Source organism: Somniosus microcephalus, chromosome 3 (genome assembly GCF_052327205.1).
Source record: "Somniosus microcephalus isolate GS21.2 chromosome 3, FLI_Smic_1.0, whole genome shotgun sequence".
In the NCBI taxonomy this organism is placed as follows: domain Eukaryota; kingdom Metazoa; phylum Chordata; class Chondrichthyes; order Squaliformes; family Somniosidae; genus Somniosus; species Somniosus microcephalus.
In genome coordinates, this window is record NC_140989.1 from 222,456,366 (window position 1) to 222,472,357 (window position 15,992).

The window sequence follows — 15,992 nt, forward strand, 5'->3', positions numbered from 1 at the left end:
TAAATCAATACTTCAAGGAACGATTTCTTCAAAGTCAACACAAAATTAAAAAATGACAATTCTTTTCAGTTATCGCCAGGGGTGCTCTTCCTGTAAATTCCTGCTGACAATTATGTTTCTTCCATTTGATGTATTCAATTCTACCATGATCAAACAGCGTTTTTTGTTTTGAAAGGGCCGAGGCTTGCCCTTTGTCATACTGAGGGATGAGTGTGCCAGGAATTGAGGGGAATTTCCAAACACACGATTTGTTCATGCCAGCACTCTAAGGCACCAAATTCCTGCCAGTATTATGTTAACACATCTAAAATAGATGGATCAGTACCCGCCTTCAAGTACCACTGACAGTATCTGCAGCACTCGCAAGAAAGAAAGAGAGAAAGAAAGGAGAGAAAAAGAGAGAAGAGAGAGAGAGAGAGAGAGAAAGAGAAAGAGAGCAAGAGGAGAGAAAGGGAGAGAAAGAGAAAGAGAAAAAGAGCAAGAGGAGAGAAAGAGAGAGAGAGAAAGCGAGAGAGAGAAAGAGAGAGAGAGAAAGAGAGAGAGAGAGAAAGAGAGAAAAAGAGAGAAACAAAAGGGAAAATGGAAGACTTGCATTTATATAGCACCTTTCACGGCCTCCGGATGCCCCAAAGCACTTTAGCACTTTGTAGCTAATGAAGTACTTGTGTAGTAGTACGGTTGTAATGTAGGAAACGTGGCAGCCAAGGTCCCACAAACATAATGACCAGATAATCTGCTTTGTGATTTTGGTTGGGGTATAAATATTGGCCAGGACATAGGGAGAACTCCCCTGCGCTTCTTCAAAATAGTGCCATGGGATCTTTTACATCCACCTGAGCGCGCAGACGGGCTCTCGATTTAACATCACATCCGGACAACGGCACCTCTGGCAATGCAGCACTCCCTCAGTACTACACTGGAGAGTCAGCCTGGATTATGTGCTCAAGTCTCTGGAGTGGGACTCGATTCCACAACCTTCTGATTCAGAGGCGAGAGCGCTACACACAGACAGCATCTCGGGATACTATCCATCTATGGCATCCACAGTTAGCATTAGGTCCCAGCTCGGGTATGGTACAGGTAGCTACAACAATGTGCAATATCCTGCAGGCTGAAAAGAGGGCTCTACCTCCTAGCCATCTCTGTGGCCTTTGCGAGTCCAAAGTTGTGCCAAATTATGGGTGCTCTTTCTTCTATTGACCTCAGAACTCAAGAGGAGTCGGCCCCAAATTCATTTCAGTCCAAGCTATCTCCAGCGAGAGGGCAGAGTCCCTTTTAAATCCAATTAAGGCTATGCTCAAGTATCGGGCCTCTGTCACAGTAGTGATGGCACAAAACTCCCAAATCAACAACCTCTACCGTCTAGAAGGACAAGGGCAGCAGGCGCATGGGAACACCACCACCTCCATGTTCCCCTCCAAGTCACACACCATCTGACTTGGAGATATATCGCCGTTCCTTCATCGTCATTGGGTCAAAATCCTGGAACTCACTCCCTAACAGCACTGTGGGAGTATCTTCACCACACAGACTGCAGCGGTTCAAGAAGGCGGCTCACCACCACTTTCTCAAGGGCAATTAGGGATGGGCAATAAATAATGGCCTTGCCAGCGACACCCACATCCCGTGAATGAACAAAAAATAAACTGGGTCCAATCTGCTTGGGGTCAACTTTTTCAGTCAATGTTGAGTGACGGAGAAGGACAGAAAGATAACCTTACCCAGTTAGTAGTGTTGAGCTCTAGAATTATACCTCATCGTGCAGACAATTTCCCCCACCCCCCACCCCAAACACTAAACCGTGCAACAACCTCCTTCATAAATATATCATACATATTGAATCATACAGCACAGAAGGAGGCCACTCAGCCCATTGTGTCTGTGCCAGCTCTTTGAAAGAGTTATCCAATTAGATCCGCCCCCGCCCCCAACTCTTTCCCCAATTTGTTTCGCTGTACTGTCAAAAAAGGAGTTGGCCGAGGATTCTGACTCGCGACCGATTGGGGATTTCGGTTACCTGAGTCCGAGGCGGCCGGACTGACCAGGCTCAGCAACTCCCGTTCCTTCTCGTAGTCACTCTTGCAGAGCAGCTGCCCCTCTTTCAGCACAAACTCATCTCCTTTCTGGAGCTGCCGCTCACATACGCAGCAGCAGAAGCAGTGCAGGTGGTAAACGCTCTTCTGTGCCCGCATGACGAACTCGGTGGGGGCGATGGCCTCAATGCAGCCACTGCACTTGGCTGCAAAAAGCCTGCGGACCCAAGAACAAAGAGCTGGTTGAGTGTGGAACCACGTTGTATTGGTGCAGATAATGTCCTTCACATTGTCACACTTTTTTACTTTCCTTTTTAGCTTATTTTATCTTCTCTCTTTTTAGATCTGCCCTCACCTCATTTTCCTCTCTCAGGCTCTGATTTCCTCTCAGGCCTCTCCCAAATCAGCTCTTCGTCGAGCTGCTGGGAGGTGTACAAGAACTGCCCAAGAGGGCGACTCCCACAGCCCCCTCCCCACTCCGTTCCCTGTGGGGGAAATGGTAGGCCTCCATCAACGGTATGAGCAAAGGATTTTTGGCCCAACAGCACAAAGTTAGTTGCATACGTGCCAACAATCCGCATGCACATGGACAGCTAGCATTTCAGACCTAGTGTCCGCAGGTCTGCGCTTGTGAGCAATAGTCAATGTGAAGGAAAATCGGGTGGGGTGCATAACGAGCGGCTGATCCGCTACCACTGAAAGTAAAAATCTACGCCCAAGAGTATCAATATATATCTACAATAGCCCTCAATTTAACAATCAGGTTTAGTAACAGAGAATACCATTACATATCTACAATAGACAGCAATTTAACAAACAGATTTAGTAACAGAGAATACCATTACATATCTACAATAGCCCTCAATTTAACAATCAGATTTAGTAACAGAGAATACCATTACATTGTGGTAAACCACTTTTATCGTTCACTATCGTTACACTATGGTTATCACTGTTCACACTGTTGTATCACTATACGAGGTCGCCTCTTGTCACGCTGCTATACCTGGGCTGACCACTGCTGACTCCGCCCATGACTCCACCTACCTGCCCAGGTATAAAGGTAGTCGACTGGCTGGCATTCCTCCTTGTTGTATCCGATCACCCACGAGGGTGGGCTCTGTTATTTAGCCAATAAAAACCTATAGTTACTTTCTTAACTCGTCACTTTTCATTGGATGAATTGATAGGTATATCATACATATCCACAATAGACAGCAATTTAACAATCAGATTTAGTAACAGAGAATACCATTACATATCCACAATAGACAGCAATTTAACAATTAGGATTAGTAACAATGAGTTCTAATACATAGCTATAATAATAGTTCCATTGCACTACAGGTCATAGGCCAATATTCACGACTGGTACGGAGTTGTTTCCTAGACCTGTTGGTCAGCTTTTACTAGTTTCCTAGGTTGACGTGAGTCAATTTATACGATCATATATAATCCGCTTGATTTTCTGAGAGAGACAACCAATCAGAGGTACAGCAGCAAGGGTGATAAATTCTCCCCAACCCCAAAATGAAGAAAAACTCCAGAGGGTGAATCCAGTCTTTCAATACAGCATTATTCAACTGTGGCCAGGTTCAACTGTGGCCAGGTGACTCACCCAACCAATGCACGAGTGTTCTATCGAGTATTTGCAGCACCTGTGTCTATCCCTATGACCTGGGATCCCGTTCTTAGTAGATGAGGTACCACAGGCATAACCCTGTTATCCCACCACGCTGTCACACATCACAATGAAGCACCTGTCACACCCAGCACTTTACATTTCTTATGCCATTACTCTGCTGCCAACCCAAGTCATCAGAACGGCAGCTGTCATTCCCATCGCCTTTTCATTGTCTCATCATCAGTTATCCTGCTTCAAACCAGCAAATACTGCTTGTCTGATTTGGAAAGCAGATGTTCCATGTGATCGCAGGATTAGAGGATGTAAGTGCACAATACCTAAGCCTTAAATTAAGACTAGAGATCAGTACGACTATGTGATATAGACTTCCATCAACAGCAGCTAACGCTCACGCTTATTGCCTTCAAACACAAGCTGGGCAAATACATTGTTAAGAAAGGTTTTATTTTAAAAGGCTCCACGTTAGTGATCATAGCACTAAACCGTACAGGTCAGATAGTTCCAGGGCTGAGTCACAATCTATGCAGAGTTATCTGATCTCAGCTGGGACTCAGGCTTAAAAAGAAGCTTAAGGTAATATTAGGGCTGGTGACCAAAAGCTTGGTCAAAGAGGTAGGTTTTAAGGAGTGTCTTAAAAGGAGGAGAGAGGGGTAGAGAGGCGGAGAGGTTTAGGGAGGGAATGCCAGAGCTTGGGGCCTAGACAGCGAGAGGCACGGCCACCAATGGCAGAGTGATTAAAATCAAAGGGTCATCAAGCTGAAACGTTGACTCTGTTTCTCGCTCCACAGATGCTGCCTGACCTGCTGAGTATTTCCAGCATTTTCTGTTTTTATTTCTGATTAAAATCGGGGTTGTGCAAGAGGCCAGAATTGGAGGAGTGCAGAGATCTCGAAGGGTTATAGGGCTGGAGGAGGTTACAGAGGTAGGGAGGGGCAAGGCCAGGGAGGGAGTTGAGCACAAGGATGAGAATTTTAAAATCGAGGCATTGCTGGACCGGGAGCCAATGTAGGTCAGCTAGCACAGGGGTGATGGATGAACAGGACTTGGTGCGAGTTAGGATATGGACAGCAGAGTTTTGGATGAGCTGAAGTTTACGGAGGGTGGAAGGTGGGAGGTCGTCCAGGAGAGCATTGCAATAAGGCCTCATGAGGCCGTGCTGCTACAGTGGGTATATGGACTGTTCTTGGACTGGTGTGCATGCTGCAGGAAACTCCACCTCCTCATAAATCAATACTTCAAGGAACGATTTTTTCAAAGCCACCACAAAATTAATTGAGGGCGCACATTAATCATGAACAAAGTGGTACTCGAAGGCGGTCTACTTTCAAGTGGTATTTGAAGAGGGCTCCAAACAGCCTCGGTGCCCCTAGTCTGGAGATGGCGGGGGGGGGGGTGGAAAAGTCAGCCAGCATTCCTGCTCCTGATGGCTCTCCCGTGAAGTCTCCTGGAAAATGTGCATTTGTGGGAGAGGGGGAGAGGTGTGGGGTTGGACGAGAGTAAGAATCGGGTTCATCTGTAATAACTTTTGCTGACACTCGGAGAAAAATTCGGTTGGTTTGTGCCTCCCGTTAGCGCCTTAAGAGGGCGCTAATGGGGCACAAAGCAACTAGTGCCCGGGCTTGGCGATGTTTGCGCCACTCCCGAAATTGACCAGACATTTTGTGGCGGCGCTAAACACTACCACCACAATCTCCTGCACCCGCAGATCGTGACGTCAGTTGAGCGTGCAACGCCCCGGACCAGATATTGAGTTGCGCCCCCTGCCTTACTGCCTGCCGCTAGCAACGACAGATTGAGGGGAGCGTTTTGCCATCGGGAAGGGACTGGAAGAGCACTATTTAAAGGTGACCGCTGCCTGCCTTTTTTTGTCGGCGACATTTTTGCACCACGCATTCTGAGTGAGAGAGAAAAACTTCTGGATATATTCAACGCTGTGTTGAGGAGTTTTGGGTACTGAGCAGCACTTTGCAGGTTCATTTTGATTTAATCTTCCTTGCATCGATTTAGAAGAGACTTGGGGGCTGCACTCTGAGCTCTTTCCCTGGGCCTCTCCATTGTTCTTTCCAGCAGATTTGATGTACAGGTCTCTCCAGGCCAAGATTCAAGGCTGCAATGAGCAGGGTGTGGATGGAGAGCAAGATCGACCCTCCCCTTTAAGAACTGGCTGGCTCCAGTGTGTCTGTGTTCCATATGAGCTTCGCCAGCGCTCTGAGGTAGCACCTCGCTCCTCGGTGTTAGCACCTTAAGAGAGGTGTGTAGTGCCTGATTTAGCACTCCAATCATCTCCAGGGGCGATAGAAGCCAAGTTTGCAGTTGGAGGCGATAATTAGCGACAGGCGCTAAACTTTACGACCAGCCGATAATTGTGCCCCAAACGGTATAATACGAATTTTTCCCCCTCAGTGTCTAGGTTCATGGATGAAGAATGGTCAATTGGGCAAGATAACAGAGGGCTGTCTGCAGCCATGGACCCGAAGCCCCCAGGAAGAGTCAGCGCCTCTGGGAAAGAAGGGGAGAAAATTGGGGAAGGGGGCAAATTAATCATGAATAAAGATGGTATTGAAAGTAGTGAGGGTAAGTAGTGAAGAGCAAGTCCTTTGTATCACACTATGGCCCCAGTCCTGTTGGGACTATAGGGATATCACCTGTGGAACAGGACTGCCCTTGATCTTGGTTAACTTTGGAGGTCAGGAAGACATTGTGCGAACATTAACCTTCTCTGTTTGCCTCCCTCAGGAGATTAGGTAGAGTCCACAGCAGTGCAACCTGTTGGATAGAACCGAGTCAATCAAACAAATGGGCCACTCCTTGTTCCATTTTACCATGTTCCTGCTGCATAGAATTGTGGCTACACTGTGCCTTGGTTGGAAATGTAGCCAAGAATACAACAGAAGACACTTCGGAATGAAGAAAAAACTTCAAGCTTGGTTTTAACATCCTTGTCACAAGTTTTAAATTGCTCCGGTCCCTTTCTAATTAAAGAGGCAGACAGTGGCATTTGATTTTAAGTTGAAAGTAGTTCATTTCAATAACTGACTGAGTGATTAATGTTAAATTGTTACAGGTAGATCAATATTTTTCTAGACATTATTTCACTGCTGATTGCATAGACAATGTGAAATTTATCCAGTGCCTCACTTACAGACAGTATATTATTCATATTTTATTGTGTAGCTTTTTTAATCAAATATATGAGATAGACAAATCACAAATAATACGTATCTCCAATATAAAGAAAGAGAGTACACAGAAAGCAAGCCCCCAAACAGTAGCTACACTGTACGACAGAGTATAAATCAAGAAATAATACAGGCTTGTAAGTGTAATGTATATACCTTTAAGGGGGGAACTATGTTTTACAGCTCATGTATACTGCAGTACCGGCAGTGACCACACCTGTATATAGCACTGAGTAGTAATCTGTACAGTCAGTTGCAGTGTGAGCCACATTGAGTAAACACCTGTTGTACCGTTCTCCGCAGTCTGTGTCTTATTATACACGGACGCAACATTGGCGACGAGGCAGGTTCGAACCTACCTGCAACTCTGCATCACCTCCCGGGGATTCATTCCTGGAGATCAGTGGGTTGGAGGTCAAGGCCAGAGACTCGGGCGTCGACCATGGGCAACCGCCCAGTCATCCAGCAGAGACTTGAGAATTGCGGGGGAGGCTGTCGAGAGCCAGGCTTGGCTTTCCAGTCAAGGTGGTCCAGCGAAACGGGCTGGCAACAGGTAGTGCACAGACCCTTCCCGGACAGCGGCGGGCTAGAGCCCGACCGAGCGGCACAGCAATGGGCTGAGCAGCGTCGACGGGGGAGAGAGAGACAGGGCAGAGCGCACAGGGTGCAGCTGGTGATCAGGGGCCGAGCAGCGTCGGAGAGAGGGAGAGAGAGATGCGCAGAAACCCGTGAGGCGCCACCATTGCCACGAGGACCGCCGAGAGCGGCGTTGGCAGCAGCACAGGAGAAGCGCGCGAAACCTACAGGGCGCCGCCATTGCCACGAGAACCGGCGGGAGCGACGTTGGCAGCAACGGGGGAGGAAGGAAAGCACGGGAGACACCATTTTAAGCCATTGGGAGACGTCATTTTAAACCACACCCAAAATGCCGAAGAGTGGCAGTATCACCGCATTTGACAATGAAGTCGAAGATTGGACTACATATGTCGAACGAATAGAGGTGTACTGCAAGGCAAATGAGGTGTCAGATGACAAGAAAGCGTCGGTATTGTTAAATTTAATGGGTGCAAAGACGTATGGTTTATTACGAAATCTAGTAACCCCAACGAAGCCAATGGAAAAGAGTTTTGAAGACATAGTAATGATACTAAAGGAACATTTAAACCCCACACCGCTGCTGATAGCAGAAAGATTCAAGTTTCACAAACGGAACCAGCATAAGGATGAAAGCAATGCTGATTATTTAACAGAACTGCACAAACTATCGAAACACTGCCAGTTTGGAGCGGGACTGGCAGATACCTTAAGGGATAAGTTTGTGTGTGGGCTTCAAAGTGAAGGAACCCAGAAACGGCTTTTATCTGAAAAGGACCTTACGCTGGATAAGGCTTTCAGCATTGCGGTATCATATGAAGCAGCAGCACAGGGCGCTGCAGAGATACAACAGAGACCGCAAGAATATGGCACAAACAAAATGTCATATGGAACAGAGAAGTGCTATCGCTGCAGCAGAACAACACACCAGAATGATTGCTGGTTCAAAGACAAAGTGTGCAGACAGTGTGGAAAAGTAGGACACATAGCACGAGTCTGCAGGTCGGGAAAGAAAACCAGCAATAAGAAACCTACCAAAGGAAAGTACAAAAGGTACATAAGATGACGGAGAATAGTTCAGACGAACAAAAGAGTGATAACGACTCCGAAAGCAAGGAACTGAGTTTCTGAAACTACATAATGTGATCACAATGGAGGATCACCGAACCATTTGGGTCACTCTCAAGATAGCAGGAGTCCAGGTAAAGATGGAATTGGACACAGGATCAGCCCTAACAGTCATAAACCGACGGGACTACGAGCGGCTATTCTCACACATACCCTTGAGAGACACAAAAATTATTTTGAAGATGTACACGGGGCAAAAAGTCTACCCCAAAGGAAAAATAAGGGTGACCGTTAGATATAATGGTAAGGAAACACCAAAACTAGACCTGTATGTATTGCAAGATGGAGGACCACCATTACTGGGACGTGAATGGATCCGGAAAATACAACTGGATTGGCATTCCATACAGGCACTGACTGTGGCTGACAAAAAGGATGACGACGTCACACCTGGGCGACTGTCAAAGGTCTTAACTGACGCGAAAGAAGTGTTCCAGCAAGGACTCGGAACACTAAAAGGCATGACAGCGACGATTAAAATTGAAGAAAACGCAAGCCCAAAGTTTTTTAAGGCCAGACCGGTACCTTATGCAATCCGCCCAGCCGTCGAAGCAGAGCTGGAGAGTCTGGAACGTTCAGGTGTACTGTCCAAGGTAGACTGGAGCGAGTGGGCTACACCCATCATCCCTGTGATGAAAAAGTCATTGAGCAGCACGCCTGGGGAACCAAGGAAGGTTCGCATTGGTGGGGACTTTAAGGTAACAGTGAACCCGGTCGTTCACACCGTACAATATCCACTTCCGCGGATTGAAGATATTTTCGCCTCGCTATCTGGAGGGAAACGCTTCACTAAGATTGATCTGGCCCAGGCGTATCTGCAAATGGAGGTAGAAGAAGCATCAAAAAAATACCTCACAATCAACACCAATAAAGGTCTCTACCAATACAACCGGCTGGTATTCGGGGTAGCATCAGCTCCGGCTATTTGGCAAAGGGCAATGGAACAAGTCCTGCAAGGGATCCCAGGGACCCAGTGTTATTTGGATGACATCCTGGTCACGGGCGAAAATGACAGTGATCACCTTGCCAACCTGGAGCAGGTGCTCACTAGATTGCAGGAATATGGGCTCCGAGCTAACCGCTCCAAATGCGAGTTTTTTAGAAAACAGATCTCGTATTGTGGCCACGTTATCGATAAAGAGGGGTTACATAAGTCCCCAGAGAAGATTGAGGCAGTAGTCAAGGCTCCAGCACCGGAAAATGTGTCACAACTGAGGTCGTTCCTCGGGCTGGTAAACTACTACCATAAGTTCTTGCCAAATTTGTCTACAATACTACACCCACTGAACACCCTACTGCAAACTGGGGTGCCATAGAAGTGGAGTGACGAATGTAGACGAGCTTTCCAGAAGAGCAAAACACTAATCACATCGAAAGAGGTATTGGCCCATTACAACCCGGCATTACCAATTCGGTTGGCATGTGATGCGTCACCCTACGGCATTGGAGCGGTGCTGTCGCACAAATTCTCGGACGGGTCAGAGAGGCCAATAGCCTTTGCGTCACGATCACTAACCTCAGCCGAGCGTAACTACGCCCAGATTGACAGGGAGGCCCTCAGCCTAGTGTGGGGAGTGAAAAAGTTCAATCACTATCTGCACGGGCAGAAATTCACCTTGCTGACTGATCACCAGCCTCTTGTCTCCATTTTTAATCCGAAGAAGGGCGTTCCGGTGATGACTGCGCAACGACTACAAAGATGGTCACTTTTTCTAGGGGCGCACCACTATGAGATTGAATGTAAGGGCATGAAACAGCATGGAAATGCTGATGGGCTACCACGCCTGCCACTGCCTACTGCGGAGGAAGCACCAGCAGTGGATCCTGCCGAAATATTCCATTCGACTATAGTTGAATACCTACCGGTAACTAACGCTTGTATCGAAAAGGAAACCCGAAATGACCCGACACTGTCTCGGGTATATGATTTGACGGTGAAGGGATGGCCAGCACATGGCGACTCACTGTTGCCAGCATTCTCCACAAGGAGAGAACAGCTGTCAATGTGCCAGGGGACCTTGATGTGTGGATCCCGAGTGGTAATTCCACCCAAGTTAAGGGATAGAGTGCTCAATGAGCTTCATGAGGGTCATCTGGGAGGGGTAAAAATGAAAAGCCTAGCCAGGGCTTATGTGTGGTGGCCGGGAATCGATAAACAAATCGAGGACCTGACCAAGAGCTGCTCAGGATAGCAGAAAGTCCAAAATGCACCATCACAGGCCCCTCTACACCCATGGCAGTGGCCCTCATCTCCATGGCAACGGGTGCATATTGATTTTGCTAGTCCATTCATGGACTCAATGTTTTTAATAGCCATGGATGTGCACTCAAAATGGCCTGAGGTCATCAAAATGTCCTCCACCACCACGGAGAAAACTATTGCAGTCCTACGGACCATTTTTGCCAGGAATGGCTTGCCAGAACAGATTTGCTCCGACAACGGACCACAGTTTGTGTCCGAAGAGTTCCGGAGGTTCTTGAAAAAGAATGGGGTAAGGCATTACACATCCGCCCCGTATCATCCAGCCACAAATGGATTGGCTGAGAGGTTCGTACAAACCTTTAAGAAGGCAATAAAGGCGATGTACAATGACAACATTCCGCTGCAGCACAAGGTGGACAATTTCCTGTCCGTCTACCGGAATGCGACACATGCAGTCACCAACCAGGCCCCAGCCATGATGTTCTTTAACCGAAGGTTAAGATCTCGCCTGGATTTGCTCAGACCAAACGTACGAAGAGATGTTGAGAGTAAGCAATTCCAGCACATCCATGAGAAGCCAACAAGGAGCTTCAATGTAGGGCAACCAGTCTTGGCCCGCGACTACCGAACAGAAAAATGGCAGCCAGGAACGATATGCACACGGCAGGGGCCACTAATGTACACAGTTGACGTTGGGGAGAGCATCGTGAGACGCCATGCTGACCACATCCTAGAGTCACAGGAACAAGTCAACCCCATGCCTCGCCCATACGTACCTGGCGATGAACCTGACGTACAGGTCGCATCTACCCCAGAAACAGTAGCATCGGAAGCTGATGAACCAACCGACGACAGGGGGCCAGAATCGCCTCCGCACCAAGAGCAAGACACTCGGGAAAGGCGCTATCCAGAAAGGGTCAGGAAGCCTCCCCAAAGACTGAATATATAAATAGACTATTTTCAGCTAATGTTGCATGTTAAAAGTGTTAATTGTAATTAGTTTGATATTTAATTGTTAAATGAGTGTTATGGTACTGTTAATCTAAAAGGGGAGGAATTGTAATGTATATACCTTTAAGGGGGGAACTATGTTTTACAGCTCATGTATACTGCAGTACCGGCAGTGACCACACCTGTATATAGCACTGAGTAGTAATCTGTACAGATCAGTTGCAGTGTGAGCCACTTGAGTAAACACCTGTTGTACCGTTCTCCGCAGTCTGTGTCTTATTATACACGGACGCAACAGTAAGAAAGGTACAGCTATAATCATGGGAGATTTTAATCTTCATATTGATTGGACAAAGCAAATTGGCAAAGGTAGACTTGAGGAAGAGTTCTTAGAGTGTATAAGGGATGGTTTATTGGAACAATACGTTGTGGAACCAACCAGGGAGAAGACTATTTTAGATCTGGTAATGTGTAACGAGGCTGGATTAATTAATGATCTTGAAGTGAAGGATCCTCTTGGGAAGAGTGATCATAGCATGGTAGAATTTCAAATTCAGTTTGAGGGTGAGAAAGCTAGGTCTCAAACTAGTGTCCTGAACTTAAACAAAGGTAATTACAAAGGTATGAAGGCCGACTTGGTTAAATTGGACTGGGAAAATATATTACAGGGTAAGACTGTAGAAAAGCAGTGTCAAACATTTAAGGAGATATTTCATAACTCTCAGCAAAGATATAGTCCAGTGAGAAAGAAAGACTCTAAGAGAAGAATGAACCATCCGTGGCTAACTAAGGAAGTGAAGGATGGTATCAAATTGAAAACAAAAACATACAATGTTGCAAAGAATAGTGAAAGGCCAGAGGATTGGGAAATTTTTTAAAACCAGCAAAGGACGACTCAAAAAATGATAGAGAAGATAACTTATGAGAGTAAGCTAGCAAGAAATATAAAAACAGACAGTAAGAGCTTCTACAGGTAAATAAAAAGGAAGAGAGTAGCTGAAGTAAACGTTGGTCCCCTGGAGATAACTTATGAGAGTAAGCTAGCAAGAAATATAAAAACAGACAGTAAGAGCTTCTACAGGTAAATAAAAAGGAAGAGAGTAGCTGAAGTAAACATTGGTCCCCTGGAGAATGAGTCTGGGGAATTAATAATGGGAAACAGGGAAATGGCAGAGACTTAAAACAAATATTTTGTATCGGTCTTCACGGTAGAAGACACTAAAAACATCCCAATAATGGAAAATCAAAGGGCTATTGGGGTGGGGAGGAAACTTAAAACACTAAAGAAAAGGTACTAGGCAAACTAATGGGACAAAAGGTGGACAAGTCTTCCGGACCCAATGGCCTGCATCCTAGAGTCTTAAAAGAGGTGGCTGCAGAGATAGTGGATACGTTGGTTGTAATCGATCAAAATTCCCTGGATTCTGGAGAGGTCCCAGTGGACTGGAAAACTGCAAATGTAACACCCCTATTTAAGAAAGGAGGGAGACAGAAAGCAGGCAACTATCGACCAGTTAGCCTAACATCTGTCATTGGGAAAATGCTGGAGCCCATCATTAAGGAAGTGATAGCAGGACATTTAGAAAATCATAATGGCCCAGAAATTCGGGTCTCCACGGGTGAGTACACCGAATGGGAGTGCCGGTTTTCTGCATGCACTGCGCATGCGCGGGAAACCGGCACTTCCGATCCTCTGAACGAAGGGGTTCAGAGGTCGAACGCGCGCGCAGGAGAGGCTGCGCGTACGCTTTGAACTTAGGTTTTTTTTGCAGGTTTTCCCGGGATCGTTAGAAATGTAAAAAGCAGGCGTAAGGCCTGCTTTTTACAAGGTAAGTGGTCAATTAATTAAAATTAAAACATTTTTTCCACAGGTTTATTATTTTTAAATACTTTAAAGCAAGGTAAGTTTATTTTTAGCCCCGTTAGAATATTAAATGATTTTTTTCAAAAATTTAAATTATTGTTTAAAATAGTTATTTAATGTAATTTATAGTTTACTTAAAAAGTGTAATTAAAAAAAAAAATTATTTGAAGGTTTACTGCTATTTTGGGGCCCGTAGTATTTATAAGTCTTGACAGGTCTTCCTGTCAATCTTATGAATGGGCTTTTCCCTCCTCCGATTGGCTGCCCATGGCTTACGTGATCCCAGAGGACGCATTGCACTAACTGCGCCCCTGGGACACGCAAGCACAGCGCGCTGGCAGCTGGGCCAGGCCCCGGATCGGAATTCCACGGGGCCCTACAGCTCAACTGCTGGCACGCAAGGTAAGTGCAGGTTGGAGGCTTATACCCGCGGGAAGCCCCCGACCCGAATTTCTGGGCCATTATAGTCAAGCAGAGTCAGCATGGTTTTATGAAAGGGAAATCATGTTTGACAAATTTGCTGGAGTTCTTTGAGGATGTAACGAGCAGGGTGGATAAAGGGGAACCAGTAGATGTAGTGTATTTGGATTTCCAGAAGGCATTCGATAAGGTGCCACATAAAAGGTTACTACACAAGATAAGAGCTCACGGGGTTGGGGGTAATATATTAGAATGGATAGAGGATTGGCTAACTGACAGAAAAGAGAGAGTCGGGATAAATGGGTCATTTTCAGGTTGGCAAACTGTAACTAGTGGGGGGGCCGCAGGGGTCAGTGCTGGGGCCTCAACTATTTACAATCTATATTAATGACTTGGATGAAGGGACCAAATATAATGTAGCCAAATTTGCTGATGATACAAAGATAGGTGGGAAAGCAAATTGTGTGGAGGATGCAAAGAATCTCCAAAGGGATACAGATAGGCTAAGTGAGTGGGCAAAAATCTGGCAGATGGAGTTGAATGTGGGAAAATACGAGGTTATCCATTTTGGCAGGAAAAATAAAAAAGCAAATTATTATTTAAATGGGGAGAGATTACAAAATTCTGAGGTACAGAAGGATCTGGGGGTCCTTGTACATGAGGCACAAAAAGTTAGCATGCAGGTACAGCAAGTAATTAGGAAGGCAAATGGAGAGTTGGCCTTTATTTCAAAGGGAATGGAGTCTAAAAGTAGGGAAGTCCTGTTACAACTGTACAGGGCATTGGTAAGACCACACCTGGAGTATTGCGTACAGTTTTGGTCTCCTTATTTAAGGAAGAATATACTTGCATTAGAGGCAGTTCAGAGAAGGTTCACGAGGTTGATTTCGGAGATGAAGGGGTTGTCCTATGAAGAAAGGTTGAGCAGGTTGGTCCTATACTCATTGGAGCTTAGAAGAATGAAAGGGGATCTTATTGAAACACAAGATTCTGAAGGGGATTGACAGGGTAGATGCAGAGAGGATATTTCCCCTCATGTGGGAATCTAGAACTAGGGGGCATAATATCAGAATAAGGGGGCACCCATTTAAATTGGAAATGAGGAGGAATTTTCTCTCTCAGAGGGTTGTGAATCTTTGGAATTCTCTTCCCCAGAGATCTGTGGAGGCTGGGTCATTGAGTATATTTAAGGTGGAGCTAGACAGATTTTTGAAAGGTAAGGGAGTCAATGGTTATGGGGAGCGGGCAGGGAAGTGGAGTTGAGGCCAAGATCAGATCAGCCATGGTTTTTTTGAATGCCGGAACAGGCTCGAAGGGCCAAATGACCTACTCCTGCTCCTACGTCTTATGTCTTATGTTCTTATGTACGCACTGCTTGGATAAGAAGAGGTTCAATGGGGTAGAGGAGCAAAGGGATCTGGGGGTACAGATACACAAAGCATTAAAAGTAGCGATGCAGGTTAATAAGGCCATAAAAAGCAAACAAAGTACTGGGGTTCATTACTAGAGGGATAGAATTGAAAAGCAGAGAACTTAAGTTAAACTTGTATTAAACCTTGATTAGATCACACTTAGAGTACTGTGACCGGTTCTGGTCTCCATATTACAAAAAGGACACCAAGCAAAAGAGAACAATTCACTCCTGTCTGGTACTGTACGGCCCATGTGTGTCTCAGTGTCAGCTCCTGTACCTGTGCAGCACACACTGGGTAAAAAGGAATGAGTCACTCCCGTCTGGTACTGTACGGCCCATGTGTGTCTCAGTGTCAGCTCCTGTACCTGTGCAGCACACACTGGGTAAAAAGGAATGAGTCACTCCCGTCTGGTACTGTACGGCCCATGTGTGTCTCAGTATCAGCTCCTGTACCTGTGCAGCACACATTGGGTAAAAAGGAATGAGTCACTCCCGTCTGGTACTGTATGGCTCGTGTGTGTCTCAGTGTCAGCTCCTGTACCTGTACAGCACACACTGGGT

At 46.2% G+C, this 15,992-nt stretch overlaps 1 protein-coding gene across 1 annotated transcript in view; it reads right to left on the reverse strand.

The window, feature by feature from the left end:
* The window catches only part of LOC147121727 (LIM homeobox transcription factor 1-alpha-like), a 177,419-nt gene that overhangs the window by 105,013 nt on the left and 56,414 nt on the right, over nucleotides 1-15,992 (reverse strand). The window contains exon 2 of the mRNA XM_085977992.1: nucleotides 2,018-2,250. Within this exon, the coding sequence (XP_085834118.1) occupies nucleotides 2,018-2,250 (233 nt within the window). The remainder of the gene's footprint in view (nucleotides 1-2,017; nucleotides 2,251-15,992) is intronic.